At 43.9% G+C, this 25,702-nt stretch overlaps 1 protein-coding gene across 3 annotated transcripts in view; it reads left to right on the forward strand.

The window, feature by feature from the left end:
• Positions 1–25,702, forward strand: part of znf423 (zinc finger protein 423) — a 126,422-nt gene that overhangs the window by 35,368 nt on the left and 65,352 nt on the right. For all 3 annotated transcript variants that reach the window (XM_072434407.1, XM_072434409.1, XM_072434408.1), the window contains exons 4-18: positions 17,042–17,216; positions 17,524–17,648; positions 17,720–17,801; positions 17,914–17,989; positions 18,086–18,366; positions 18,481–18,764; positions 18,842–19,219; positions 19,297–19,478; positions 19,784–20,323; positions 20,455–20,605; positions 21,257–21,784; positions 22,682–22,866; positions 23,606–24,018; positions 24,182–24,389; positions 25,554–25,638. In XM_072434407.1, the coding sequence (XP_072290508.1) occupies positions 17,042–17,216; positions 17,524–17,648; positions 17,720–17,801; positions 17,914–17,989; positions 18,086–18,366; positions 18,481–18,764; positions 18,842–19,219; positions 19,297–19,478; positions 19,784–20,323; positions 20,455–20,605; positions 21,257–21,784; positions 22,682–22,866; positions 23,606–24,018; positions 24,182–24,389; positions 25,554–25,638 (3,693 nt within the window). The remainder of the gene's footprint in view (positions 1–17,041; positions 17,217–17,523; positions 17,649–17,719; positions 17,802–17,913; positions 17,990–18,085; positions 18,367–18,480; positions 18,765–18,841; positions 19,220–19,296; positions 19,479–19,783; positions 20,324–20,454; positions 20,606–21,256; positions 21,785–22,681; positions 22,867–23,605; positions 24,019–24,181; positions 24,390–25,553; positions 25,639–25,702) is intronic.

The following is a 25,702-nucleotide window of genomic DNA, read 5'->3' on the forward strand; positions in this document are numbered from 1 at the left end:
ATCTCACTTATCTGATCCCAACAGTCTGACAGGCGGGATTTTGAATTCTGGCAGTCTTGACCCGGACCACAGCAAGAACTCGCCAACTAAGTTTGGCCGAGTCCCTCTCTTGAAGATGACTTATAAACCGTGATAAAAGACAATCCTGACTTATTTTCAGTAGCATTCTTGAGTTGAATTGAGTATTTAGCATAGATGTAGAGGATTCTTCAAACCACGCAGACAGATGAGCTGAAGGCGACGCAGCAGATCAGGGAGGGCCCCCGGGGAGGCTGCAGGAACCGGCCTCAGGTGAGTGTGTGGGATTGAACACATACAAACAGTGACAGGCATCAAGGACGAGCTCAATTCAGCTGTTGCCGTGACAATACACTTATTACAGTCGGTACTGAGCAGCTTGTGTGGCTTAAACCTCACACTTGAAATGATATGACTTTGTCCAATGTGTTGTCAGATGGAGTCTCTCTTTGTAAAGCTTTTGATGTCACTTTTGGTGCAACGCTTGAACCTCGACCGTGACATGTTCATGCTCACTCCAGTACTTCTACTTCAGTAAAGTTGTGGAGTACTTCTGGTAACAGCTGTAGTATTTATTAAGTAGTCCACTGTATTCTCCAGCGAGTGAGTTTGTGCAGATATTGCGAGTGTGTGCGTAGACGGGTCAGGATAGAGCTGTCATGGGGCCTGTGTGGGGGCCTCTTCCGTGGGGTGCGGGTGAGGGGTCCAGATAATGAGGAACAGGCCCTTCCCTTGGATTCCTGCACCCCTGCCAACAACAGGACCCCCAGACCCTCGGCCCCATCCTTTCTCTGCTCTCCACCTCCTGCTGACTCGCAGGACGCTCGCACTTTCGTCTGCACTCAGTCGCTGCCCTTTCTTTCTCTCTTCTCAAGTGGAACCTATTCTGTCCATTCTCATCAAACGGCGACATGTGACAGACTGACGTGGAGCAGTTTGTTTAAAATAAATTGTAATAAAAAAAAATATCGCAACTCACATTTGAGCTTGATTTGTAATTGTAGATGATACTTTTAAACAATATAAAAAGTGTACGATATGATACTAAATTTGTTAGTTTTTCACTCAAGTTAGCTAATGAAGATAAATTACTTTGTGTTAAATTTATAATGCTGCTTGATAGGAATTTGCTCCTTCATTGCAGATCAACAATCACTCGAAATATTTTAAAGGGGTCGTACACTTTCTTCATGTAATAAAGTAGATTATCTTCTGCCCTAGTAAAGTATTTTAAAAGCAGCTTTTGGTGTGAAAAGGAGACCACTGTGTGCTGTCTGAGATCCAGGAAATCCATGCTAGTTTTTGTTAGCTTCACAGTAGCCAAAAAGACCTGTGATAAACGCTCATAAACTCATTATGGTGAATTCTGCAAACTTAGCTATTTCTGTTTAACACCTTTTAAATGAAATGTAACACCACAATGTGATATACTCACATACTTGTTAAGGGGACATATGCTTTATTACGGGTATTTAGTATAAAATCATAACATGCATACAACATTATTTTACACTATGTTTGTGTTCATTCACTTCCTGTTCAATATTGCAAAATCGATAAGCCCCGCCTCTTCAAAGAGACATTTCACACAACACGCAATAGAGTGCCATTGTGCCCTTTGGCCACCATTTACGCATATTTTTTTGATTGAATAATGACTGACATATTTAACACTCTAGTCTCAGTTAGAGGACAATCAAAATACAACATTGAGTAAACTAATAATTACGAAACACTGTTAAGAAGGTTAAAAGATCATTAAAGTTGATTTTGCACAACATGTCCCCTTTAATGTTTTACCAGATTTGCATGATTTATATCTAAATGTTTTAGACGTTGCTGTTGTTGACCTCCGGGCCGCACGTTCCATTAACATCTCGACTTTGTAACTAGCGCACATATGCACCATAATGTCTGCACGTCCCGCTGAGTTCTCAAACTCCACACTGACCACATCCCTTCCTGTCACCCCACGCCTCCCCCCTCGCCCCCTCCCGCTATCCCGCTCTCCCTCTCGCCCTCTATTCTCTCTCCCCTTCGCCTGCGTTCCCTGTGGAGCCGGCCCCCAAAGCTCTGATCCTCTGCTCCATGCCCCGGACCCCCCCACTGTGCCCTCCCTCCTTCTCTCTCACACATACACACACATGCTCATATGCACCGTCCCCTGTGGCGGCTGGCCCCAAAGCAGGACCCCGCTGCTCCCCCCCCACTGTTGATCCTGCCTGTCCCTCTCTCTGCACCTCTGTCTCTCACACCCGCTTTGATGGTGCACATTGGTTACGCACTTAAGTCTTTGTTTGAACTGGAGACGCATTGTTATTGCATTGTGGGATAGGCGCTGTTTACAGTAGGCTTATATTTAATTTGTTATGTCACAATGTTGAGCTTTTGATATAATACTGACTGATTTGATGATCTTTGATTAAACCTCTTTTACATTTTTCATATTATTAGATCATTAAGATGCACATATTTGTATTTTATGAGCATATATGTTCATATGAGCATTCCTTCCATATGTCGTGAACAAATCGATTGAAACCAACATGAAAACATTTGAGTAGTTGAAATATCCCTTCACATCAAGAACATTAAACGTTGAATTCAGGCTGTAAAGAAACACAAACTTATTACCATCATCTGTCGCTCTAGATATGTACAATTTTTTTCAACAAATCTCTGCTGTTCAAACTGTCCTTGATTGAAGTTGACTTAAAGCAGTGACTCACCAGTTCTTTATCACTTGAACAAGAAGCACTCTTCAATCTTTTGTCCAGACGACAATTTTCTTTTTGATAAGGAACCTACCTGGACCACTAAGGGTCTGCACGGGCGTTAGCAGTTTTTGCACAAGAGACGGTTCTGGACGCCATGCATTCAAAAACACATAAAAAAGGTTTACGCTTAATTGTGTCTCATGATTTATGACACATGGCTAGGAGTCTGGTAATTGGTAATTGGATTGTTTCTCTCTGCTTTTGCTAATTTCATGATCTTGGCTCAGCAGATTTTTGGTCTGGAATAAAAGCATTTGTAAAAATAAAATCACACCCGAGTGCACCTGGACACAACCAATAAGCCCAGACTTAAAACATGCTACATTTGAACATGCACTCCGACACACACACACACACACACACACAGTAGAGTTTCAGTCACAGACAGAGGTGGCAAAGGCCAGTGTACCACAGGGACCAGGCCTATAATAGTTTTAACCCAGCGCTCAGGTGTGACTCGCCTTTGTCCTGCCAAATGTCAGAAAAAAGCACAACTCGAGGGAGAGACTGTGAGCGTTAGAAAGAGAGGGGGGGGCAATCTTTATATTGGGAATCCTTCAAGTGTAAAAGTAAAATACTCGTATATACTTTCATTATACTTTCACAATACCATACACATCATGTGGCTCAATATGGACAGATCTAAAACGAATGAACTTTAAATCGGGATGTGTATTGAATCGTGGGAAAACTGTCCTTCCATCCGATAAATAAAATCACATGTTAAAAGGGTAAAGGGCTGTACCTGATTGTTTTTTTTTTCATGTAATAATGTGAAATCTGTCCTGCCCAGCACAGATATTCTAAAAGCAGCTTAATGGGCCAAATTGAGATCTCTGTTGTCATTTTATAGCGTTTTGTTCTCTACAAAGCAGGAAGTGCGCTGTTGGCAAGCTAATGTTTTATCGTGATGGTAAACTATGGGCTCTTAGAGTTAGGGACTTCCTATTAAAGTCACTTGAGGCTGAAGAGATTACCTGGATGCGTGTTGTGAATCATTCTATTAGGTAAATGCCCGACGATGCAAAGGTTAAAACTACACTGAAGAATCCCGCTCGTTTGACCGCTCACTATATAACTATGCTGCGTCCTGAGCGGCTGTTCCTCTGTGGGCCCTGTCTGTCAGTGCGGGGGGCTGGGAGCAGCTCTGTTTTCCCGCTGCCTTTAAGAGCTCTCCAGGGGACGGCAGGACCAACTCTGCCAGGCCTTCTCTCATACCCCCATTTACCCCCACCCGAGCGCGTACACACGGGCACTGACGTCAGCTGCTCCGGGCCGTCTCCCCTGGGTGCTGCCAGAACCCTTTGTCTCCCTCCCCCTGCCTCGCTCCTCTCGCTCTCTCCTGCCACCCCCCCCACCCCCTCCTCGGCGTTCTCCTTGTCCTTTGTCCCTGGAAATAGCTGTCCTGCTTACCGCCTGATTGGAATTCACCGCACTCGGGGAAGTCACAGAGGCAATCCATTATCGAGTGTGCGTTTGTGTGTCCAGGCATGTGTGTCAAGTGAGCGTAGGGTGAGGTGTTGGGTGTTAGGGTTAGTTCAGGCGTTGTTTCTTTAGTGGTGTCCGACTGGAAGGCTGAAGCTGCTGTCGGGGGAAACCCATAAAGTTCGACTGAGATCGTCTGGTTTGAGCAGGACTGAGTGGACTGTAATGAAATGCATTTATTGTGCAAAAAACATATCATGCAGTGGACGTACGGTGATGAATGTAAAGCTGAGCAATGCATTGTTCTTGTGTAGGCCTGTGTTTCACTTGCACAAAGTCAAGTGAGTAAGTTTGAGTAATGTCATGACTAGATCTCATCCAAATTATTATCTGCAGCAAGTAATGTGTTTAAGTGGCAGTTTTTCTCTTTCCATCAGACCAGTACAGCCTTTTAAAGCCTCGGCGGCAGTAATGATTGTTTGCTGTGTGTGATGGCATGTCTGCTTTGTGCGCACAGTAAGTGAACAGTTCACATGTAGCTGGTGTGTTCGGGGACTCTCATGTTCTCGTGTGTGTGTGTTTCGTGCATGCTTCTGCTCTCAGCATGAATCCTAAAATTGGGGTTAAGGATCAAGAGAATTCCTCCCTTTACTCCCTGCCTTCCTCCCATCTCCCACAACTCCCCGTGTCAGTCTTTGTCTCTCGCCGACTCTCTCTCACTCGTGCAAGTGGGACGTCTTGAAATATTAACCAATCTGCTCTTCATTTTTCAAATATGATAGAAAACACACTGCTAAATAAGTCAGCAGCGAGGGCCTGCTGGGGGAGCGACAAGATGGGGCACTCAGATAAACAAGCAAACAACACAAACAAAAACAATGAAGGAGAGGATGGTTGGACTGTTGCAACACTACAATTTAACGCTTTATATTTGAGAATAAAAAGTCATTTTGAACTTTTTTTTTGGCGAATAATTGGATTGGATTGCCATGATGGGGCCTTAAATATACTAGACTGTCCCACAGCAGTTTCCAATATCCTTTTTATTCTCCACAACCTAAAACATGTACGACAGATTCTCCAGCTAAGCACTCTCGACCAGGATCGTGGGATTTGCTGGGAAATCCTTGGGCCCTGCTCCTGCCGTGTCGCTCTATTGTAGCACTGAAGGATGTGTAGTGCAGAAGTTGAAAGTTGTACAGTAACAACGGTGATGACTATGTAAGTGCAGCAGTGCAGCACCAGGGCAAGTCAAGTAGAGCTTAGAGTCGAAGTCTGAAGGTTTGTTGCAGATGGTGGTCTTTTTCCCTCACCTCGTATACAGTCCCAGCGGTTGGAGAAGTACCATGCCCCAGTAATGACGTCCCCAAGGACAGCCACTCTCTGCTGTGTGGCCCAGCCCGTCCCTGAAGTCCCCTGTATGGAGTTTATGGGGGACGAATGCGGGGGGTTTTAGGTGGTACAAGGCGGGTGCATATTCTTTCAGTGCCAGTTGCCAACTCCAGCGGCCTGCGAGCGGGAAGATAAAATTCAGTGACTTGGAAAACTGGAGATTTGGATGCAGAGTATTCGCTGCATGTCTGGGAGTTGGTCCTCGGAGAATAGTATGTTTGGTGCTAGTATGGGGGGGGGGGCAAGGGGGATAGTGACAGCTGCAGTGGAGGGCTAAGGGGGGAGGGAGGGAGGTCTGACTGGTCGCTGGCTGATAAGGGTGGCTTCATATCAAGAGACATGAGGAGAAGACAAATAATGTGCGCAGCCGAAGCTCATGATGGTCCAAAACAAGAGGGAGAGGAAGTTAAGGAAACCTAGATGGCCCTTTGGAGTTTAAGTGGGGAATGTAGATTAGAAGTATCACCCAGTCTATTGTAATTGTTGGCAGTTACAGACCAGAGCAGGTGGACCTGCAGTTCTCTCTCTATTCCAGAGAAGAAATGTGCTCATTTTAAATCATTTTAAAATGTACGATTAAAAAAATGAACAGGGACGCAATGTCACTATTTTCTAAAATCAGAGCGAGAGAGAATGAGGGAGTGAAAACGAGAAAGGGAAACAACGTTATTTTACAATAATTGTGGCATAACTCTGCCTTTTTTAGAATGTGCATGTAAACATTTAAATTAAGCCAATCGGTTTTCCTCCATTGTTACTGCTTTTATAAAATGCTCCATCAGTCCTTATTATCCCCATTTTAGTAACACAGTCCAAACTCATGGTTCAAACATTTGTACTTTATAAAACTCACGAGGATTTGCTTATAAATCCCTTTGAATTAAACTCTGGAGCATGCTCGTGTTTGATTATGCTCATAGTGCATGGGAGACGGACTTAAATTGATTTAGATAAATGAGTGTAATGGAGGCTCTGATACAGGTTAGAGACAACAAGATGATTTTTTTATCAGTAACATGTAGCCTATAGTTTCAGTACAGTAATGCATATGACCCTTTTAAAACGGTTAATCAATAAAGTTCTTATTGATGAGTGTTTACCGTTGGTTTGTTAGGCTGTTGACACATTTGCTCAAGAGCATTTCTTTTAAATATTTCTAAAACACTTTAATAAAGGCCTTTAATGTCCCCTTGTGATTTTAGACTAGAATATACTTACTGCAGGTACAAGAGGACAGCAAAGGACACTATTCATTTGCAATGCTAGGTCCTTGTTTATTAGGCAAAAGGCAGAGCAATAATTGTTCACACAGTGCTTAAGGACACTGATTAAAGAATAAATTCAGAATATGGTAGGATCCATACGTGGATAGTGAAAGGGATTGGTCCTGGCTCCTGCTGCTGCTGTGAGTGGGGGTCTTCTCTAAAAGCATGAAAGCACAATGTACCAGTCATTCCACCTCTATCACAATGTCTGTGCATGCTCCTCTGTTTTTGAAGTCAGAGCGCCGCGGTACAATAGAGTCTGAGACCAATCGGCTTTACCACCACACAGTAGTATCAGTCAAGGTTCCTCACTGATCCGCACCCATCCTTCATGGGACGTCCCAATGCACACTGCGCCGCTGCACCTGTGTCGCATGCGGCCACTGATACCGGCTGGATATGGGTTTCCAGCCAAAAAATATTCATGGGATTTGAATTTTGGAGCAGGGATTTTAACGGGATACTCATTGTGTGGCTTTTGTTCAGTTCTTTTTAAGTTGTTGCCTGTGGAGACTGTGGGGTGTAGTACGTGATGGTAAGACCCTTGTCTCCCAAATGAAATGTGTGTGGTTCTTTTGAAAATTAACATTGATAAAATGTTTATTCTAAATCCAAATGAAATGTATACTGGCTTACAGACCCTTGTGCTACCCTCAAAGATACACGTGCTTAAATCAAATGTTTCTTTTGGACAATTTCTTTTTTACACATAAAACAACAAAAACAAACATGAATAAAATCAACAAAGTCACAACAACTTCTACTACAGACGCCTGTGGGTCATTCAGACCTGAAGATTGCACACGGGTACGAAAGACGGATCTAAAAGCAGGGCTCTATGGACTTTGGTTAAGCTTTTTTTTGAATTAAAAATGTGATCAGTCACTGAATACATACGGTCTATTCTTTGACCTCTCCACATCTCATGGGAAAGGCCACTTTAATACTTGAGTAATTATTATCCCTCACGCACACAGGCCAGGTGATGTCGGACATACATTTAACAGCTCTTCTCTCAGAAATACTGTTAGAGTTGATGTTCCATTTGCTTTCATGTGAGTACCTCCTGCTTTTTGGTTTTGGTTGTTTGCCAGTGTTTCTGTGTGTTTATGCATATTACAGTAGAGCGCCTATGCAGCGTTTCCCTGGACGCCTCGTCGCTGCTCGTTTCTTGCCGTCTGTGCCTGTAATCCCTGAGTGTGTCAGTAATGGCAGGTCCAGGTGTTCCGCTCGGCTCTGCTCCTCCCCCGGGGACCCCTCTTCAGTTGGGACGTGCTTGCCCCCCCCTCTCTCTGAGCAGGGGCTGTCCGCTGTCCTATCCTCCAGAAGGGAAGGGATATGTGAGTGGAGCAGTGGGCAGGAGGTACCCGCCTCACAGCTTGCTCTTCAGGCTCCCCCGGCTGTGGGACCCCCCTCTGCCACTGCCTCCTGGGACATGGAGACCTCATGGCTCCTCTATCAGTCTCCTCTCCCTCTGTCTCCGCTCCACTCTGTTTGTTGGCAGCTGATCGACTTTTCGCTCCAGTGTTGGGCTGTGGAGCTGCAGAGTCAAATGAACTGCATGAATGGTCTCTCTAAACTAGGAACAGCTGGAGAGTTAAGACCTCTGCCAAGGCAATTTTACAATTCTCTCCCTTTACTGACCCCTTGTGACTGGAGTTGTAGTCATAGTTTTTATTTAATTTTTATTTTGTCTTGGAAAAATGGTGTAGTTTCTTCATTCTCAGGTGCAGAAAGCCATATTGAAGGCAACAAAAACAAATTGTGCAAAATCCCTATAAAAGCACTTTAAATGTCTTTGTGGTCTTTTTTGTCTTAAAGTAAAACACCAGCGCAATATTACTCTAAAAGGCATCTGTGCCTTACTCTGGCTCATCATGTTATAATGAATTGCTGAGCACTAATTATCCATTAACACTCACTAGACAGCCGTAATGCTTGAGGATAAACTCTTCTGTTTCCATTCATAACTGCGTTGGCTCTTCTGTGGCTCTTTAAGCAAACATCCACATGTCTATTTGAGTTCTATATTACTGTACTACTGCGTGTGACTCAGGTGTGTGTGTTTCTGGGTTAGCGAGCGCATGGTCAGTCCACCAAACCTCATTCTTATAAATAGATGATGTAGCCGCCGGCATGCACTCAATGGGACCACACCACTCTGTGTTGTGAACCTTTTAATACTAGCCTCTTTTATATAGGTGTGTGTTTGTGTGGACATAGTGTTGTTGTTTGTCTAACACTGGTTCTCGGTTTAGCACAAACAAACATAGGATGGACATAGTATAGCATGACAAGTTGTTTTACTCTGGGATTTGAAACAGATACTTATGGTTGTCATGTTTTGCTGATTTGACGTGAGAAAAAAAAGATACATTTACACAACATACTGTAGTTGAAGTGGGAGTATAATGATACTCTTAAGTGCTTCTGAATGGCTCCAGGAAATGTCTGTCATTTAAAACACTGCTATTGAGGGCTGTGTATTTAAAAGTCGTGTTGAAAGGGATCATGCTGGTGATTGTAGGTGAAAAATTCCACTTGAAGTGCTGTCCAAATAAGACCTGTAGTTGTAATAACCCTCGCTATAATATAGTATCCTGAGTCTGTTTAGTTTACTGAGTCATAAGAGAGTTGCTAGAACACTGTACACCCCCTTCAAAGCTGGGGTACCTGATTGTGACACTGCAAAACCCGAAGTAGGAATTAAAGTCTAACTAGTTCCTAGTGAACGACGAGTTTGCCCCTGTCCAGGTTTTACCCTGCCTAAGGCCCAAAGTCACTGGGAGAAAATGAAAGAATGAATAGTTCCTAGTTCTCACAAACCCTTTGGCATATTGATTCATTTTGGCACATGCTTTAAGGCGTATTCTTTAGATCCGCTTTTTTCAGCCGGTGGAGTGAAACTGGGGTGGTCTGCCCATGTACAGCCAATAAGAGTGCTGCTTTCGGCTCCTCCGGCTAGATGTGAAATAATGCTTTATTATCTGCTGCAGACAAAGCACTGTGGTCTAATTTTGTCACAAAGTGCTGCTTTGACAAGATTTGGTGGAAAACACAAAATGTACTACAGAAAAGTATTGTACCTCAGCTTCAAAAGTCTTCATTATGAGCTAAAATTCTGAATACTTGTGAATTTGTGTACAAGAGCAAAGACTGTTTCCGAGAATGTGTCATTAGTCTCTCGTTGACCGATTCCAATGGCCTGAGCACAGTGTTTCTATAGAAAAAGATGTATTTATTTATTTCTCTTACGTTTTATGCGCTGTGGTGTGGACCCAGCTCGTCATCTGCCAGCCCACTGTCCACCCACCCCCATCCTTAGCCCCCTGCCCCTAACCTTCTGCCCTTCGACTCACTGTGGCGCACACACAAACGCACATTACCCATATGGAGCAGTTGGCGCCCAAAAGCGTCGAGAGCAGCCGGACCCATTCCCAGGGCAGAAGGTGAGGGTCCCTGCGGCCAGCATACTGTGTGCGGTGTGTGCGAGTCCACCCTGTCCCTCTGCGGCCCAGTCCTCACTTTGGCCAGTCTGAACGCCTGGGTTTGAGTCCCATGTGAGATACAAGGATGACAGCAGAGGACCATGGGTAATCCAGGCACAGATCGGGGCCATGTGCATAATGTGAACCGCTGAACTTGGTCGGATAAACATATTGCGCCTGTATTCTATTCAAGCAGAGAGTAAAGTCTGGTTAACTGTAGGGATGTCGTAGTATTTCATTTTAGGGTTATGCTTCACGGTTTAATGATTATTCATGATTCAGCAAGTCAAATTGACAAAAACAACCAGATATTAAAGTACTTTTAGGTGTAAATTTGCACCATAGATTGATATAAAAAGATTTAGTTTTGCTTCTAAAATGGTCCTGATTATTTATTTTTAGTCCTTACTTATTGTGACATGAATCATCACGGTTATCGAACCAAATCATCTTAATATCCCTAATTCGCTGTGGTATTGCAAAGACTGTAGGAATTTTGCTACTCAGTGTTCAAAATGAAACGAATGAAAATTGCTGACACAATAGACGTACATTTAAGTGCAACATGGTGCTTCCTGCAATATTGCTATGCTATATTCTGTGCTACTGTCACTTGAGTGAGATATTTATTCTTCTGCAAACAATATGAAGACATCCTGTGTGTTTCTAGGGGAAAGAATCCCAGCCTCTTCCTCACAGCTGCATCAGATAGACGACACAACAGGTAGTTTGAGCCAAACAATCTGACTGGTCAAATAAATCAGCCTACTGTGCAATTCTCATAATGCATGGCAACCAGTAAGCTGTGCTGAGCTTATCGGTTGTCATGCCAACCCTGACGGTAATCACCGAGGCTAGGTAGGGATCTTTCTTGTTTTCTCTCGTCTAGGTATCCCATGCACGATGTGAACTATTTTGTGAATGCTTCAGAGGATTGTAGCACAGCCGCAGACACTGAGTGGTTCATTACTTGGTCACCACTGTTAAGGCAGGTACACTGTCTGCTATTCACATAATGGAACAAAGCACTGTGTGAAAATATGATGTTTGAACCATTAAAAACTTACTTTAACTGTTCTGGGGCTGTTGGTGCTTGAATGAAAAAAAAGGGAACAAGAGCTATTATTGTAAATGGCAGGTGGCGGCACAGATTGGAGGTTTGGAGGTTTGTTTTTTATCACACTTGACTGTGGAGTATGCAATAGTACCTTAATTGTGTGAGAGAGTGAAAGCAGGAGTGTGTGCTGAGCTGCCCTGAGTGAGCCAAGGGTGGAAGTTGTTTTTCTGCCCCCTATGGCGAGTGCAGGGCTGTGAGTGTGTGCACGCCTGGGGCAGCCTGGGGCCATCCGAGGGGGCCTGGGGAGCGCAGGATGGAGGGATGAGGCAGAAGAGGGATAGAAAGATGGTGGAGGTCAGCAGGGGTCTCCCTGGGAAAGGTGCTGGTCTGAGCCAATGACCAAGCGGGAAGGAGGATCCGTCAGATGAGGGTGGGAGGCGTTTGAGCGCTGTCTAGGAAGGGTTACAATTCATACGGATTCAAACTGGATTTCAGCAATATTATGTCACAGGGGAGAGATGATTGGTCAGGCTTTTCATCTGCAAATATGTAAATGTATATTTATTCATTTGAAAAAGGACATAGCACATTAATCGACATCAAGCATCAAGTATACAATAAAACTGCAAAGACAAATACATATCTATATTACAACTAGCGCTCACAGTGTTTCTTCAAGACACTTTTTTTTTGTATTATTTTAAAAGAAAAGTACGAAGGAGGCTCCTCAATGGCTTCCGGTGCAGTGTTCCACAGTTGGGAAGACCAAATACAGTTCTTCTGCAAGGAACGACGCAGTCTTCCCTGATCGCCCCTCTGGTCACTCTTCTCTCCCTAGATAGAAAGTCAAAGTCAGTCAAAGTCGTTCAGTGAAGGAAAAGCAAAGCCATGTTTGAGCCAGTACAATAAGATGTATTCAAAAGATTGTCCCAATTCATCAACTTTGTGGTGGTATCTGTAGTGTTTCTTTGTCCTGTGTTTTTAGAGCCCGTTTATAGCGTGATTCCATGGGTTTTATTGTTGCGGATCGGGTATTGTGTATGTGATATGTGAGAGGATCATGGCAAATAAGTATGTTTTTTCTGCCCGAGTTGATAAACTGTGTCAAGTTTGGTAGACTTCTGAACTTTCTGAATGTGGGTTTTCGCTGGTATTTGAATTCTGTACCGACCTGTAGTCTTTGCCCTGCTACAGAGATGTCTGGTTTTGAACTTCCATGACGATTGCTGCTTAGTTCGGACGAGTCTGTTCGGCTGCAGTCGTATCCATTGGTCTTTATTATGGGTTCACTTGGAGAGACCCGGTATTTCCACGTTAGAGCAGACATACAATGAGCCTGGATACTTATTTCCGGAACGTGACTTAGAAGTGACTTAGAAACACGTTTTTTGAGTACATACAAACCGTTAAGTCGAAAGCAGAATGTTTTCAAGCCAGACTGAGACCTGTCGATGTCTTCAGATGTTTTCCCGTGGCAGAAAGTGACATCGTCCTCAGCGTGTATTAAGGCGTGTCAACTCAAATACTGTCACACACCGATGACTGTTAATGTAAATGCTGAACAAAACTGGGCCGATTATTTAACCCTCTGGAACACCGTGCGATAATTGCAGAGGACGGGAACGATGACTATTGACGTTTACAGTTTGAGTCCGGGCTAAGAGGCAAGACTTGATGAGATATAGAAATTCTATTGAAATATTTCTATTGTACATTTAATTCAGATCAATTTCACCATGCATCATTCATTCATTGTGCTCGCAACAGTAGCAGCTTTAGCACTTGTCGAAGCAGCTTGGGGATCAGAAACCTTTTTGCAGCAACCAGCTGAGCTCCTTTGATTCAAACATCAAAGCATCAGAAAAGAGGGAGAATGACATACATGGATTATATTTCCATGTCAGGCATTTAGTCAGCACTGTTCTTCCGAGCTAAGCTTTATTGGACTAATATATTTCTCTGTTTGATTGTGGCAAAACATTTGTCACACTTGGATGGAGTTCGAGGGCCTTTTGTGTGACAATGGTGAAGGTAATATAAGAGTTTTCAGAACTTATTTGACAAAGGGAAAGATTGTACTATTGCCAGTTTAGGGACTTATACATATACCGGTGTGTGTGTATATATCTAGTCACAAACAGCATAAATCAGTTGGAGAAAAATATATTTTGTAGGCCATTGAGTACCCTGGACTCTGCAGTTGGTTCATGTCTGGCTAACATATTGTTCGACGGGGCCAGTGCCATTGAACGATAAAATCATTTCACCCAAACACAGCTTCACAAAGGGCTCTATCTGTCTGTTAAAATATTGGTTTTCTTAGTTTTACGATCACTTTAAGAAGCTTGCCTCCTTTGATAAGTCTGTGTAACTCCGTTTGGACGGGGGAGATTGAGAGACATGAAGAGAGCAGCGTGGGTGTCCCTTCATTAGAGTGTTTCACCAAGGCCTCACATCGTCTGGCCCATTATCGAGCCGCGCACCACGAGCCGGAGTCCTATCAGGTGCACTCAGGCGGTCCGTCTCGTCCAACGCTTTTGGGTGAATTCCATGTCTTATCCCGGACCCCCTGTGTCCTCCTCTCCTCTCTCTATCCTTCTTCTCCTTTTTTTTTTCTCCGGTTTGTCCATCTGGAGCGTCCCCTCCCTCCGTCCCTCCATTCCTCGATCCCGTCCAGGCCGAGACACGGGGGTGAAGGCCAATACCGGTAGGGGGACAGGCGGCGAGAGAGCCGGCGGGACGGGAAGAGACGTGTCACCGCTATAATGAGTAACAACATGAAAGCTAGAGGAGGGAAGGGATGGAGGGATGGAGGAGACCGCGGTGCCACAGATAAAGCGGGAGCGAGCGCTGGGCCCGCGTTACTCCACGCGGCTCCTCTGCTTCGTTTGTGGCACCAGAGAAGAGCAGCGTGTGTCGGCGTCTGCCCGCTCCCGCCCGGTTTTGTCTTTCTTTTCAACCACTTTTGCCTCCCCCCCACCACCACCACCTCCCTCGGCCAGCCATTCTCCTCATCTCCGCTCCTCTCGAGAATCCTCCTCTAATTTAACTTTTCATTTGACATTTTTTTGCACCCCCCCTCTCCACCACCCGCTTTTTTCCCAGTTTGCCATTGGGCCTTGTCTTGCTAGGTCCCCTCGTGGCCCACTGACAAAGGCGCCGTTAAAAAGCCGTGTGATCCTCCATTTTAGCGCCAGCCACGCTAGTCAGAGGATTAGGGCTCTTTAATGACGCTAATCTCTCCTCCCCTTCTTTCTCAACAACCCCTCCACCTCCCATCCAACCCCATACAAAATGTGGTCCCCCAAGTCCGATCCCAGTGAGTCTCTTTGATTTCACTTCAGCTTACTTCCTCTGACTTTTTGAAAAGAAATTTACCCTGCGTGTTTACAGTGTGGTAAATGTGAATGTGGTGAACACACGTTGTATTGTTGTAATATTGCTGACTGACACTGGCAATGTCGATTTAGATGTCCAAAATTATTCTGGATTATTCTTAATACTTCATTAAAATGTATAAAATAGCACTTACAATGCTATGATTCTTTGAAAGACATATACAAATATCAGAATAACAATCAGATTTTGCATTTAGGACACTTAAGAACTATAAGTCTCACTGGAGTATAAGTCGCACCAGCCAAAAAATACATAATAGAGAAGAAAAAAAAAATATATAAGTCGCACTGGAGTATGAAATGCAGTTGCAAGTGTGAAAATAACAAAGAAATCTCACATATAAGTCCCTCCGGAGTATATAAGTATAAATATAAGTATAAGTCGCACCGCGGACAAAACTATGAAAAAAGGTGCGTCTTATAGTCCGGAAAATACGGAATAAATATATATATTCTCTCCTCTCTGATGTTTTTTCCTGACGCAGTCACGGAGCAGACATGCGATAACACTGTTTGTTTTACTCTTCCCTCTCTGTCAACACTTACAGACCCAACGCTCTGCCTCCTGCATTTCCACTAAAGCTCGTGTTGACATCTCTATCCCTCGTATTTTCCTAAGTCGTTTTTTTCCTAGCTTCCAGTCAAATTTATAATTCATGCCTTTTTTTACGTACCAGACCCCCCTGCAGAGTTTTATTTGCTCATCGCGTGCCAATATTTTTCTGGAGATCGATACATCACAAGATTCTGTTTTCCCTCCCCTCTCAGCAAATCCACTGTAGACTTGCACGCCGACTCAAAACACATATAATATATCTTTTAAAAAAATGCTATATTTGCTTTTGACAGGTGTCCGGATCTGTCTGACAAGCTGTGTTTGTTGGAATGTTTGCATTGCCGAAACATGTGCAACTCAAATGTTTGCACACCAATAAACAAACCTGCTGCCCACACATTCCATATTAATAATAGTAGTAATAACGGTAATAACCCAAAAAAAACATGCACTTTACATTTTATACACCTGTAAACTATACAGTATTTATTTTTATTCCAAATTGTGAAGGATTTTGCCGCCTCGTGTGTGTTTCTGTGTGAAAATGGTAAATAGCGTAACCATGCTTTCTTCCCTGTAAAGCAGTGAAGAGTATAAAGCATTATTCAGCCCCTCTTTTGTCACCCTGAATCCTTTCTGAAGTGTCTATTTAAGGAGTCGTGGCCTTTTTGTCACTCGCTGCACAGGAAGAACGGCACAAAAGAGAACGGCGAAAGGGAACTATGCATAATCTGCTATGTATGACAGATAAAGGCAAGAGAATATCACCATCTTTCCGCTCGGCTCTCCACATCTCCTAATCGCTTTTCCGACGTTTCAATCTGCCAGGGCCCTAATGAAAATATGATGAGGCGGATCTGGGTTCCTTGGGGACGGATGGAGGGATGGGTGAGGGGTAGAGAGGAGAGGCAAGGCAGCAGAGGGAGGATGAGGGAGAGAAAATACACTCTGTCCTTATTTCTGGGCTCCGCCGGGGATACATAGTTCTTGGAGCTTTCTATTTAGATGTTGCAGCCGCTGCCGGAGTGCTACTCTTTTCTGTTTTATTCTCCGGCTTTATCTCTGCCTTCCTCGTTTTCCCCCTGTATATGTATAACCAGGATAAATGTGTTTATTTTTTGTTTGTTTATTATGTGCTTACTCTCATTTTAAACTCCCAGAGGCTGCTTTTCCGTGCCTTCCAAGAAAGACGTAACTTCTTCATAATCATTCTAATGCTCCGTGGTTTACCCCCAACTTTTTAAATCCAAATACTGTAAACAAAAGTGTTATATACCCAGTCCATTTGAAGCTTATTTTACAAATACAAGAGCTTTTTGATTGTTTTTTTTAAATTAAATTGTGAAAATGTACGTTACATTCCTACTGCTGTCACCATACTGTCTATATGTACAATGAAAGAATATTTGTATTATATGAAATTACAATTTATTTTAACTAATTATATTACACAGTACATCTTCTTCAATCATTTGGAACATATTTTACGCCTCAACATTGTATCTTAACTAGTATCTAACTATTTAACAGCTGATCGAAAGAAAAAAGTGTAGAACTGTGAACGTCAGTAAAGGAAAAACATCAAAATATCTATCTCCATAAGCATGATTACATGAGGTGTTTTCTGAGCATTATTAACATATGCTGTAACTGTGTGTTTGTCAGATGGTGATGATGACCCAGCAGGGCTGTCCTGGGTGCCTTCCTCGCCCTCCAGTAAAGACGTGGCGTCCCCCTCGCAGATGCCTGACGGCTGTGACCCTGGCATGGCCACAGGCGGAGAGGAGGAAGGAGGGACCGGCCTGCCCTACCCCTGCCAGTTCTGTGACAAGTCCTTCAGGTATTTGGCCCCCTGGGGATGCAGCAGCCTGCGCCATACTGGATTGTGGACATGAGTGATAATGTCAATTTTAGACAATGACAAGAGGAATAAAGTGTTTTGAACATTTTCTTCACTGGTGTAAGTCCGGTTTATTAAACTATCTATTCTCGTTATGATGGGTATATACAATTTACATAAAGGTGGTATAAGATCGATACAAGTTAAGTGGAGGCTTTTAGAAGGAGACTATAACGCTTGTAACTCCAGTTATTCTGACTGTGAAGTGGTTTTTATTATGTTTTCAAAATGTTTTCCTTATCCTCAGTCGTCTAAGTTACTTGAAACGCCACGAGCAGATCCACAGCGACAAACTGCCTTTCAAGTGTACCTTCTGCAGCCGCCTGTTCAAACACAAGAGGAGTCGAGACCGCCACGTCAAACTGCACACCGGTATGTACAGCACGCCTCTAAACAACTTCACATTGTTGCCCATTTTTTAACAAATTTTGCTATTTAAACAGGCGACAAGAAGTACAGTTGTCAAGAGTGTGAAGCTGCGTTCTCTCGCTCTGATCATTTAAAAATCCATCTCAAAACTCACAGGTAATACTTCATAAAATGTATCTTTTGTGCCAAACAAGTGAAACTTTTCGAATGAAATGCCGATGACGCAAACACTGACATTTCCCCCCCCCCTTTCTTGTCACTGATTTAGCTCGAGCAAACCCTTTAAGTGTAGTGTGTGTAAGCGAGGTTTTTCTTCTACATCTTCGCTGCAGAGCCACATGCAGGTATAGTTAAACTCTTGTGACCTAAAAGTCCTACCACAGTTTATATAAAAGACCATATTGGGCTTTTTCATGAAGCGTGCTTTCTGTTGGTCCCAGGCTCATCGTAAGAACAGGGAGCACCTAGCCCTGAGGGGTGAACGGGACGGGGGCAAGAGAGGCTCTGGGGGAGAGGGCGACCTGGAGCAGGACCTGTATATGTGCGATTACTGTGAGGAGACGTTCAGCCAGACGGACGAGCTGGAGAAACACGTCCTTACCAGACACCCCCAGCTGTCTGACCGCGCCGACTTACAATGCATCCACTGTCCTGAGATCTTTCTAGACGAAGCCTCCCTACTTACACATATTGAAACCCAGCATGCAAACCGCAAACACAAGTACAACAGCATTTTGTTTTTTGCTCTACAACTTCTAAAACCACAAACTTCTAGCAATATTCTATGAATTATTCAGAATGTGATGGACTAATTGGTAATTTTCTGTGTTTTTAGATGTCCCGTGTGCTCTGAACAATTTCCTTCTGTGGAGGATGTCTATTGCCACCTAGACAGCCATCGGCAGCCAGACTCATCCAATCACAGCGCGGCGAGTCCTGACCCTGCTCTGGGCAGCGTGGCATCTATGAGCTCAGCCACTCCAGACTCGAGTGCCAGCCTGGAGAGGGGCTCCACACCAGACTCCACCCTAAAGCCCAGCCAGGGCAGTGAGCGAGTGCGCAGGAGAGGCACAGACTTAACAGAAGAGCTGGGGATAAGTCTGGGACATCAAAGTGGAGGTGGGTTTAATCATTGTTAAAACAATTTGTTGTAAGGGTGAAATGAATGGACCTCCTTTAATGTTTATTATTCTTAGGTGGTGGAAATAACTGGTCAAAAGTCACCTATTCGTGCCCTTACTGCTCCAAGAGAGACTTCCACAGCCTGGCCGTGCTCGAGATCCACTTGAAGACCATCCATGCAGATAAGCCCCAGCAGAACCACACGTGTCAGCTGTGTCTGGAAACACTGCCCACCCTTTACAACCTAAATGAACATGTCCGCAAAGCCCACCGCTCCAGCTCAGGCGGGAGTGCAGTCGCCGCCTCTTTTCCCCTGCTGCAGTTCACCAACGTCACTGCGTTCCACTGTAACTACTGCCCCGACATGTTCGCCGACATCAACTCTCTCCAGGAGCACATACGGGTGTCCCATTGTCTGCCGGGGGGCATTGTGGCCGGATCCACCACACTAGGTTTGTATAGCGACGATTATTGCGCTGTGTTTTGTGTTTGTGTATTTCTGTAAATGAAACCATGTTTGTAATTGTAGAAGGAAACCACGCCTTCTTCTGCAACCAGTGCTCCATGGGATTTCTGACAGAGTCGTCACTGACTGAGCATATACAGCAGACGCACTGTAACTCTGCATCAGGGGGCGGGTCTGGCTCTGTAGGGGGTGTGGCCAAATTGGAATCCCCTGTTTTACAAGCCGCATCCCAATCTTTTATGGAGGTAAGAATTTAACACTAGAAATCTACTCCACGATCATGTAAACCAAATCTGAAGCACAATTACTGGTTAAACGACGTCTTGGTGCTATCAGGGATTCCACTCATTAATTGGTGGGCTGTTAACTAAACGATGCTTTTTGTACATTCTGTCAGAGCCTAATGCAGTGTGTAATGAAACGCTGTGCATCTAAGCCTAAATTGAATGCACTCTGATCACTTTTAATCAGCTATTTAAAGCAAATCTTTTCCCGTTCTCCTCTTGTTTAAAAAGATTAGAGCATTATCGTGTATTTCTATGATCTGCAGGTGTATTCTTGCCCTTACTGCACCAACTCTCCCATCTTCGGCTCACTCCTCAAGCTCACCAAGCACATAAAGGAAAACCACAAAAACATCCCACTGGCCAACAACAAACGGCAGGCAAAAATGGCCGATCTCAGTCCCGCCTCGTCCGACGTCGAGATCTCCTCCCCCAAGCGTCACAGGCTGGGCGGGGACTCGACGCCTTCCGTGGGGAGTAACGGCGACTACCCGTGCAACCAGTGCGACATGAGGTTTTCCAGCTTCGAAGGTTTCCAGGCCCATCTCAAGTCCCATTTAGAGATGCTGCTGAGGCGACAGTCCTGCCCTCAGTGCAACAAGGAGGACTTTGAATCCCAGGAGGCTTTGCTGCAACACCTGACAGTGCATTACACCACCACCTCCACCCAGTACGTGTGCGAGAGCTGTGATAAGCAGTTCTCCTCTGTGGACGATCTACAAAAGCACCTGCTGGACATGCACACGTTTGTTTTATACCACTGCACTCTCTGCCAGGAGGTCTTTGACTCCAAGGTCTCCATCCAGGTATGTGATTTCTTTTTTTATTTATTTATTTATGCAAAATATGAACCTTATTATCTCTTAGAAAATATCTGGAGTATCTTTATGAACATATTGGTAATAATCTTGTTTGGGATTTTCTCCTGCCCTCGTAGGTGCATTTGGCAGTAAAACATAGCAATGAGAAGAAGCTCTTCCGCTGCACAGCTTGTGCCTGGGACTTCAGAAAAGAGACAGACCTCCAGCTCCACGTCAAGCACAACCATCTGGGCCAGAGGTCGGGCCTGCCAGGAGGGCTCGGAGCAGGTACACCCATGTTATTCAACCAATTAACATTCTTCACCTTTTCCTGATGGTTTAACTTGTGTTGAAATCTATTGTAAAATAACCCCACTCTAATGACTGATTGTATTTGCCGACATGTTAAACGTTTACGGGTGAAAGTTGTGAAAGGATTGAGATTGAGATTATTTTCATTTAATATACTTTTCATTTAATACATACAATTTTGTCTAATTGTTTTAACAATTAAGATAAGATAAGTTATTCCTTTACTGTCCACACATGGGGAAATTTCATTGTTGCAACGCAGGATACAAGATACAAAGGAAAAGGACAGAAAACTTATAGGAAGAACTCTTATAAACAAAACTCTTATAAACAAAAACTCCTATAGACAAAACCTCTCATTTCCTAATAAGGAATGGAGGGGAAAAATAAAGATAAAAGAAAATAAAAACAGCTAGCGTAAGACAAGATAATACTAATAATAATGGTAAAATAAACACTCTATTTTCATCACATGAAATTATATGCACATGAAGTCAGATTATTGTATTATTTTAAAGTTTCTTTAATAACAACCATACAATAAAATTATTAAATTATGTAAAAGTGTTCTAAAATAAACGTTTCTGACAAAAACAACTTTTTGCTTTCTTCTTGTGTATCTTCCAGGCCTTAAGCCGAGAAAGTGCATCTTCTGCGGAGAGACATTTGGAACTGAAGTGGAGCTCCAGTGCCACATCACGACACACAGCAAGAAGTTCACTTGTCGCTTCTGTGGCAAAGCGTTCCATGCCATTTCACTGCTCGAGAGACACTTGAGAGAGAAGCACTGCATCTTCGACGGAGCGAGCATCACTGGTAATGGAGGAGGTACAGGGAGCAGCAGCAGCCAGAACGGGACCCCCAACGGGCTCGCACAACCCTCCAAACGAGGGAGCAGTGTGGCTAATTCAGGAGCCGACAGGGCAAGCGTGGCAGCGACAGAGCAAGCTGAAATTCAGAGCATGTTGCTAAAAAGTGGAGCTCAGGGTGGAGATGCAGCAAATAGCCACGAGGCGAGCGGCGGCGAGGAGGAACTGGACAATTCAGAGCCGATGTACGCCTGCGATATCTGCGGAGCGGCCTACACCATGGAGTCCTTGTTACAGAATCACAGGCTGCGGGATCACAACATCCGGCCCGGAGAGGATGACGCATGTAAGGCTTCTACGTCTTAGAGATATCTTTATTTTTTTAAACTATTTTATTTTTCATCAGAACACAAAACATTCACAAACTCGACAACAACACCAGAAGAGGGGCCAAAAAACAACAAACGACAACAAAAAAAAAACAACAAAAAGCAAAACAAATGATACGGGAAATAGAAATAAAGTTAAATAAATAATAATAATAATAAGTTAAAAAACCCAAGAGCGTGCTAGACTTGGTGAGGCTTAAGTTTTAGGAACAAACGTTGAGAATAAGGGAGTGGCATCAGACAAAAAGGGGGGAAAGAATAAATGAATAAGACATTTCATTGGCGTACGTATCCATACTTAAACGCCCACATATATATATATATATATATATATATATTTATATATATATATTTACACACATGTGCACATAGTCGGCCATATATTCATATAAATACACATATATGTACCGCTCGCCTACATTATATTATACATACACAAAGAGGAATTACTCAAAATAATTCAAGATAATTTTCCCATTTTGACCATTGTCTTTTAAATTTGTCTATTTTTAAGTCCTGAGGTTATTTGTTCCATTTTGCGTGTGTCTGTTATGATATTTATCCAGTCCTGTGGCGTTGGAGCGGTTTGAGTCATCCATTTTTGTGTAAGCGCTTTCTTTCCAGCCGCCAGGAGTATTATTCCACAGATAGTCTTCCTTTGTGTCCTTTGTAGGAGGTTTGAGGCCCAAGTACATCATTCCAAAGTTAAAGGGGATGTTAAAGACAGTCTGCATTGCTTTATTGATTTCTGTCCAGTATTTTTTAATGATGTGACTTAGAGATATCTTTACATACTTGTGTTGGAGGTCACAGTTAAGACGAAGCAAATTCTAACGTGGATTTGTTCTCAATAGGTTCTCGGAAAAAAAAGGCAGATTTCATCAAAGGCAACCACAAGTGCAACGTTTGCTCCAGGACGTTCTTCTCTGAGAATGGGCTTCGGGAGCACGCTCAGACGCACCGAGGGCCGGCCAAGCATTACATGTGTCCCATCTGTGGAGAACGCTTCCCCTCTCTGTTAACTCTCACAGAACACAAGGTGGGTTTGCTGCTCCAGTCGATGCGCTGCCGACGTCTGGAAGTTTACACTAAAGAACAAATCAAATCATTGAACGTCCTTGTAGGATAAGAACACAGACTTAACAAGCACTCACTACTTACTCTCTTGTGTTTAAGGTTGTTTGTTCAAGCCTCTTACTTCCTCTATGTACCTGTCTGGCTGTTTTGATTCTCACTTCTTTGGAGTTGTGACTTGAAATCTCTTCTTCTCCTCTGAGAGATAATTTGTGCTTTACCACCCTACAGGAAAATGTTTGCATATTCCAAAATGGGTTGTGTAATGCAGCTCGAGCTATTATACCAACAGTGTTAAATATGTTTACATAAACACGGTGCCACAGCTGGAGCCGCAGGCAGATTCTGATTTGGTTTGGAGAATTCTTGTTCTTTTCCAAATAATAAGCTTTTTGCAAAAATATAGTTCTTATTGCACTTATGTAAATGAAATGAAAAACTATTTGTCCAGCTTTTTTCTAGAGACTAAAGCAAAATATATTGGTGCAAGAATAATTTCCAATTGAGCATAAATACATTGATTATATCAGACATTTAACTAATAAATGAACATAAAGAGCAGTATCAACATGGGAAAAATAAAGTACAAAGTGTGTACAATCAACAAAGGTTGAAAAGTCCGATCGACTGCAGCAGGAATTTGGCTGTCTGAACATTTAAAGTGATGATATAGTTGGATAATGGAGGCGTCTGGTTGTGTGCAGGTGACCCACAGTAAAAGCCTGGACACAGGCACCTGTCGGATCTGTAAGATGCCCCTGCAGAGCGAGGAGGAGTTCATAGAGCACTGCCAGATGCACCCTGACCTCCGCAACTCTCTGACGGGCTTCCGCTGCGTGGTGTGCATGCAGACCGTCACCTCCACGCTGGAGCTCAAAATCCACGGCACCTTCCACATGCAGAAGCTCTCCTCGGGGTCTGCCCTGGGCGGAGCTGTGGCCGGAGGTGGCAATGGAGGAGGGAACGGCTCGGCCTCTTCATCTCCCAATGGGCAGCTGCAGCAACACAAGCTGTATAAATGTGCTTTCTGCCTCAAAGAGTTCAAAAACAAAGGAGAGCTGGTGAAGCTGGATGTCAACGGCCTGCCTTATGGCCTCTGCGCTGGCTGCATGAGCAGGTTTGTACCATCATATCAAGCCTCTGGTATGTTTGTATAGACTATACTTGTATATGCTACTTAGACATGTAAAAAACAACAAAAAATGTGTTCAGTCTGTTGCCTGTTGCTGTGCTTTCCTTTTTTGACAAGTCAAATAAAAATCTGTTTTTAAACCAAACAGAGGAACCAACGGCCAAAGTCCCAGTCAAGGAGGAGCCACCACACCAGGAGAGGTGGCAGGAGAGAGGCCTTTGGGTGGGCTGCGGTGTCCAGAGTGTGGGGTGAAGTTTGAGAGCGTGGAGGATCTGGAGAGCCATGTCCAGACAGACCACCCTGAGGTCAGCCCGGAAAACAGCGCCAAGAAGGCTGAAGCTTCCCCAGCCCCGAAGGTGAGACACGATGGACTAGAGTCATGTGTCTGTGTGCAATACACCAAGATCTAATAGAAGATTATATTGTTATGGCCACTATGTGTGTTTTAGAGGAAGGAAAGATCATAAATGATCATAGATTTACTCAAATATAGTTCACATTACTTCCGCAAAGGTGAAGACATTTTCAGCTCAGTTTGAGGCCTATAACTATGTTGAGATGTGTGCTGTTGTGTTGTCATATATGTGGTGTTCGTGTGTATTCTTGTATACCTGTGTGTGTAAGGCCAGCCCACTGGGTCCTGCGGCTGGGCGTGCTGAGGCATTGTGGGAGCTGTTCGCTCTACTTGATATTGACAGTCAGGCTCCCCGGGACGAGCCGCGTGTCGGGGGGAGAGAGAGAGTGTCAGGCAGGCGTGTGCGTCGGTGTGTGTTGGAGCAGTTTCCAGGGACCCTTCGTCTTACCTGCACCTTTGTTTCTGCTTAGTCTAACAGCACAAAACAGGCTGTGTGAGTGTGTGTGTGAGAGTGTGTGTGAGTGTGTGTGTGTGTGTGTGTGTGTGTGTGTGTGTGTGTGAGTGTGTGTGAGTGTGTGTGTGAGTGTGTGTGTGAGAGTGTGTGTGAGTGTGTGTGTGTGTGTGTGTGTGTGAGTGTGTGTGAGTGTGTGTGAGTGTGTGTGTGAGTGTGTGTGTGAGAGTGTGTGTGAGTGTGTGTGTGTGTGTGTGTGTGTGTGTGTGTGTGTGAGTGTGTGTGAGTGTGTGTGTGAGTGTGTGTGTGAGAGTGTGTGTGAGTGTGTGTGTGTGTGTGTGTGTGTGAGTGTGTGCACCGGCTGTAACAGGCGGGAGCAGAGGAAGAGGAGAGGCCTTTGTGTATTTTGTATGCGTTTGTGCATGAGTGATCGCAGTGTGCCATGAATGGATAAGCAGACCTGCTCTCATATTTTGTTTCTGTGGATTTGCTTTGCTTCTTCCCTTTCTTCTGTCTTGTCCTCTGTTCTGCAACACTTCACGCTTTTGACGTGTGGCTCGTTGCGTCTTTATCCAAACCATATACACAAGTATTACAAGTCATTCTTTAATACAGCCAATGAGAAGTTGTACTTGAAGCTACTTTATTAAGATGAAAGATCTGTTTGTAAGTAATGGTTATGTATTTCATTTGTTTGGTATGTTTGTCTTCCAGAAAAAGACGTACCAGTGCATCAAATGCCAAATGACGTTCGAGACAGAAAGGGAGATCCAGATTCACGTGGCCAATCACATGATCGGTGAGTCAGACATTTGTAATCGGTTGTTTTTAACAACTAAACCCATTGACTACACACATTTTAC

This window comes from Eucyclogobius newberryi, unplaced genomic scaffold (genome assembly GCF_026437365.1).
Source record: "Eucyclogobius newberryi isolate DKJ021-1_F unplaced genomic scaffold, fEucNew1.0.hap1 SCAF_7, whole genome shotgun sequence".
NCBI lineage: Eukaryota > Metazoa > Chordata > Actinopteri > Gobiiformes > Gobiidae > Eucyclogobius > Eucyclogobius newberryi.